The following is a 5566-nucleotide window of genomic DNA, read 5'->3' on the forward strand; positions in this document are numbered from 1 at the left end:
CTCAACTTGATAAAGACTGTCTAGCAAAATCTATAGCTAGTATTTTATTCATTGGTGAAAGACTGTGAAGGCAAAGATGTTTGCTCTCACCACTCTTATTCCACACGGTGCTGAAAAAATTCTAGCCAGTGGATAGGGAAATAAAAGGCATACAGATTAGAAAGAAACAAATAAAACTGTTCCTATCTTCAGATGACATGATTGACTATGTAGAAAATCCCAATGAATCTACAATAAAATGTTCTAGAACTTATAAGTTCAGCAAGGTTAGAGTGCATGAGATAAATATACAAAAATTAATTGCATTTTTATGTACTAGCAATAAACACGTGGATATCAATATTAAAACATAATACATTTATAATCATCCAAAAAGTGAAATACTTGAGTATAAATCAGTCAAATCATGTATAAGATGTATGCTGAAAACGACCCAACAATGAGGACAGTAATTGAATAACATCTAAATAAATGGAGAGATATACCATGTTTATAGAGTGGAAGACCCCAAATAGTAAAAATGTCAATTCACTCCAAATTGATAAACTTGTTTAATGCAATTTCTATCAAAATACTTGCAAGATTATTTTTGTAGATTTGGACAAGATTATTCTAAAATTTATATTAAACAAAAGAACTAGAATAACTTACATGACATGAAGAAGAATACCGTGGGAACAATCAGTCTACTTGATTTTAAAAGTTATTATATAGCTACAGTAATCAAGACTGTGGTGATTGTGGAGAAAGATACATAGATCAATGGAACAGAATAGAGAACTTGGAAATACAGGCACACAAGTATCATCAACAGAGTTTCATTAAAGGTGTAAAGCAGACTAAATGGGCTAAGGATAGCCTTTTCAAAAAATAGTGCTGAAGCAACTGCATATCCATAGCCAAATAAATGAACCTTGACCCAAACCTCACATCTTATGTACAAATTAACTGAAGGTGGATCACAGACTTTAATGTCAAATGTAAAACTATGAAACTTTTAGGGAAAAAAGAAAACTCTGTGGGATCTAGGGCTAGAAAAGGTTCTTAGAGGATATCAAATTCATAGAGAAAAAATGATATATTGGTCTTCATCAAAATTAGAAAATTTCACTTCATGAAATACCCTTTTGAGGTGAAAAGAGAAGCTACAGACTAAAAGAATATTTACAAACCACATATCCAACAAAGGTTAATGTCTAGAATCTATAAAGAACTGTCAAAACTCAACAGCACAAACCCCCAAAGAATCCAATTAGAAAATGAGAAAAGGCATAAAGAGATATTTCACCTAAGAAGATATACATATGGCAAATGAGCATATGAAAAGGTGTTCAACCTTATTAGGTATTAAGGAAATGCAAAGTAAAACCACAGTGTAATATTATTAGGTACCTATCATAATAGCCATAATTTAAAAATCACAACCCCAAATGCTGGTAATAATTTGGAGAAACTGGTCACTCATACATTGCTGGTGAGAATGTAAAATAATCCAGCCACTCTGGGAAACACGTTGGCATTTTTTACAGAGCTACGCATAAGGTTTCCATACAAAACAGCAATCTTACTGCTGGGTATTTACTCCATCAAAATGAAAAACTATGTTCACACAAAATCTGTACACAAAAACACTAATAACTAAGTTGACTTAATTGACATTTATAAAACACACCCCCAAAAGCAAAATGTACATTATATTCAAGTGCATATGGCGTAGTTACTGAGATACGGAATATGGTCTGTGATAAAAAGAAGTATTAATACATTTTAAAGGATTAAAGTCATACAGATTTTTTCTGATCACAATGAAATTAGAAACCAGTAACAGAAATATATTAGGAAAATCCCCAAATATTTAGATATTAAAAACAAATCTTTAGGGCTTCCCTGATGGCACAGTGGTTAAGAATCTGCCTGCCAGTGCAGGAGACACGGGTTCAAGCCCTGGTCCGGGAAGATCCCACATGCCCTGGAGCAACTAAGCCCACGCACTGCAACTACTGAGCCTGTGTTCTAGAGCCCGCAAGCCGCAACTACTGAAGCCTGCTCTCCTAGAGCCCGTGCTCTGCAACAAGAGAAGCCACCGTGATGAGAAGCGCATGCACCGCAATGAAGAGTGGCCCCCACTGTCTGCAACTAGAGAAAGCCCACGTGACAATGAAGACCCAATGCAGCCAAAAATAAATAAATAAATATTTTTTTAAAAAGAAAAGAATAAAAATAAAATAAAATTAAAAAAAAACAACCCAAATCTTCAAATAAGCCATGGTTCAAAGAAGAAATCACAAGAGAATTAGATAATAAAGTTTTGAACTGAATGAAAATGAAAACCCAACATATCAAAATTTTGGGAATGTAGCTGAAGCAGTACTTAGAGGGATAATATCAATACATCATAACCAATTGTGTTTATTCCAGGAATGTAAACCTGGTTTGATATTTTAAAATCAATTATATTTTACCATAATAACATAATAAAGGAGAAAAAATTTTCCCTATGAATGTAGAAAGTGAATTTGACAAAATTCAGCACCTATTCCTGATAAAAACTTCCAGCAATTTAGGAAGGGGAAGAAACTTCCTCTGACTCTTAAATAGTGTGTACAAAAACCAAAACAAACAAACAAAAACAACTTTTAAAAAACACTCCTGAGAGAAATTTTAAAAGATTTAAATAAATGAGGTGATATACCATGTACATGGATTTCAGGTCTCAATATTGTAAACATGTCAATTCTCCCCAAACTAATCCATAGATTCCCTATAAACCCAAATAAATTCCCAGCAGCTTTTATAGCAAAGTTAATAGTTGATTCTGAAATTAATATGGAAATGCAAAGGAATTATATTAGTCAAAGCAATTTTGAAGAAGAGTAACAAGTTTGGTGACTCACATTATCTGGTTTCAAAACTTACTCTAAAATTAGTTTCAAAGATTATTATAGATCATATTGATCTAGGAAACACAAAAGAGTCCAGAAGAAAAACCACGCATGTATGGTAAATTGATTTTCAACAAAATTATCAAGAAATTCAATGGGGGAAAGGATAGTCTTTCCAGTAAGTTAATAGTGCTAAATTAACTGAATATACATATGGAAAAAAATGAACCTTGACCTTTATTTCATGCCGTATACAAAACTAAATTTGAAATGGATCATAGGTCTAACTGAAAGAGCTAAGAGTATAAATCATCTAAATGAAACTATAGGAGAAAATCTTTGTGACTTTGGGATAGGCAAAAATATCTTAGAGATGACACAAAAGCACTAATCATAAAATTAATAAAAAGATAAATTGGATTTCATCAAAATGAAAACTTCTGCTCTTTGAAATGTAACATGAAGAAAATGAAAAGTCAAACTCCAGACTGGGAGAAAAGATTCTTTCTATATATAATTGACAAATAACTAGTATCTATAATATGTTTTATAAATAGCACTCTTACCACTAAATACTAAGAAGAAAAACAACTCAGTATAATTTGGGAGAAATATTTGAAGACACTTCACCAAAGAATGTAAATGAACAGCAACTAAGCACATGAAAATATTCTCAACTTCATTAATCATTAGGAAACTACGAATGATAACCACATGTGGTACCACTTTACACCGACTAGAATGGCTAAAATTAAGAGTGACAATTGTTGACCCATCGCGCCAGGGGAGGCCCTTCGCGCCCTCCTTGCCAACACTATGCTCCAGTTCCTGCTTGGATTTACTCTTGGCAACGTGGTGGGAATGTATCTGGCTCAGAACTGTGACATACCAAACCTGTCTAAAAAACCTGAAGAAATTAAAAAGGACGTGGACGCCAAGAAGAAACCCCCTAGTTCATGAGGCCGACTCTAGCACTGCCTCCTAGATAAACTGATTCTACTGTTCTTGAGGGCCTCCTTTACCATCTGAACCAAAAGTTTTTGTTTTCATCTCCAGCCTCAGCAATTTTCTTCTTTGCTAGACCCTGCATTGCCTTACAGCACAAATGGGGCCACAAGTTAAGAGCAACCCTCACTTTTCCAACATCCTCACTTCTTCCCTTCCTCCTTCCAGCCACTTGGGAGGTCCTGAGAATGGAATTATGGTGCTAGATTAGTAAACATGACCTTTAATTAGTAGTCTCTCTTTTATTCTTTGGGATTTCTGCTACCGTTTTCAAAAGAAAAATTGATGAGTTTTATATAGCTGATGAAATATAAATAATGCTGATTTCACAGTCTAGCATTTATATTGGATGTTTAAACCTTTGGTACTAAATTATGTTGTTTCAGAGTAGTAATTAAAATGAAAATCTAGAAGCTAGTTTCTGGTGAATTATCCACTAATTTTATATTGTTGTCAGGAAGCTCCATAGTTGCTAATTTAACCAATAAATCAATTTGCTATTCATTAACCAAGAAACTCTGTTCTGAAAACCCTATCAGGAACTAGGAAGTTTGAAAGTATTTAAAGTAATGGCCTTTGTTCTCAGTAGAATTCATAGTCTAGTATGCATGTTTTTTCTTAATGATGCATTTGATCTGGCTCTATTCTCTCATAAGAATCATACTTATTTTATGGGATTACAGGCACATTTGACACATGGTAGATAAGTGAGAAGTTGTCCATAAAGGAAATTTTATGCCTTTTTACATTAAAAAATGTATTTACGTTATAACTTTATAGTGATTCTCATAAGAAGACTTTGTTTTTTCTTCTGCAACCATAAATTACTCTTGTAATTTTTCAAGTGTATAATCAGTCCATAATTTTTTTTAATTGAAAAAAATTTAAATACATAACTTTCCCCCTGGGTCAATACAAAGTGATTTGGGTTGTCCCCCAGCTCCTAGTTCCTCTCCCTGGAGTCAGGCATTTGCTATTTTCCTGTATCCTTTTGCAAAAGATTTTGTGCCTGAACAAACACATGTACATGGGGATTTTTATACAAATGATAACAAACTATATACAGTGTTTTCCCCAGTGGAGGTCATTCCATATCAGTAGTTAAGGAACAAAGAACCTCTTTCCTTTTTGGCTACATAAGGTTCTACTGAATGAATATACCATAATTTATTTAATCTGCTCCTGAGGAATGTTTAGGTTGTTTCCTATCTGTTGCTATTACAGTGATAACCTTAAACCCAATGTTATTATACATATCTGTGAAGGGGGATAGCTCCAAGCTAAAGTCCTGGAAGTGTAATTTGCAGTAAATATAAATAAAGGCCCATTTCATTGGGTGTTTTGTTCTAGAGGGCTTGTTGGGTAGCTTCACTGATGATGCCATTTCTGAAGACATTTTAGCAGAATTAGTAAACTGGAAGAATGGTTTAGAGACCTTTTTTCCAGACAGTGATGCCACTGATACTAAATGTGATTATAAAATGAAGTGATTCTACTTCTCTTTGAAAACCTGGATCTTTCATACATGGAGATAAGTTTTGTCCCTGTCAGGTTGTACTGGTGCGTGAGACAGGTTAGGATCATATTATGGTTTGGCTTCTCCCTTGCAGTATGATCAGGGGCAAGCAGCTTGTTTTTCTGAAACTGTTGTGTTCTCTGTAAGATGTGGATACAATACC

At 33.9% G+C, this 5566-nt stretch overlaps 1 protein-coding gene across 1 annotated transcript; it reads left to right on the forward strand.

Moving 5' to 3' along the window:
- The first annotated feature begins 3679 nt into the window (after nucleotides 1-3679).
- LOC101277371 (short transmembrane mitochondrial protein 1-like) lies at nucleotides 3680-4140 on the forward strand. Its single transcript, XM_049704697.1, has one exon. It carries the CDS (start codon nucleotides 3699-3701, stop codon nucleotides 3840-3842), a length of 144 nt encoding a protein of 47 aa, XP_049560654.1. The 5' UTR covers nucleotides 3680-3698; the 3' UTR covers nucleotides 3843-4140.
- The last annotated feature ends 1426 nt before the right edge of the window (nucleotides 4141-5566 follow it).

This window comes from Orcinus orca, chromosome X (assembly GCF_937001465.1).
Source record: "Orcinus orca chromosome X, mOrcOrc1.1, whole genome shotgun sequence".
NCBI classification, from domain to species: domain Eukaryota; kingdom Metazoa; phylum Chordata; class Mammalia; order Artiodactyla; family Delphinidae; genus Orcinus; species Orcinus orca.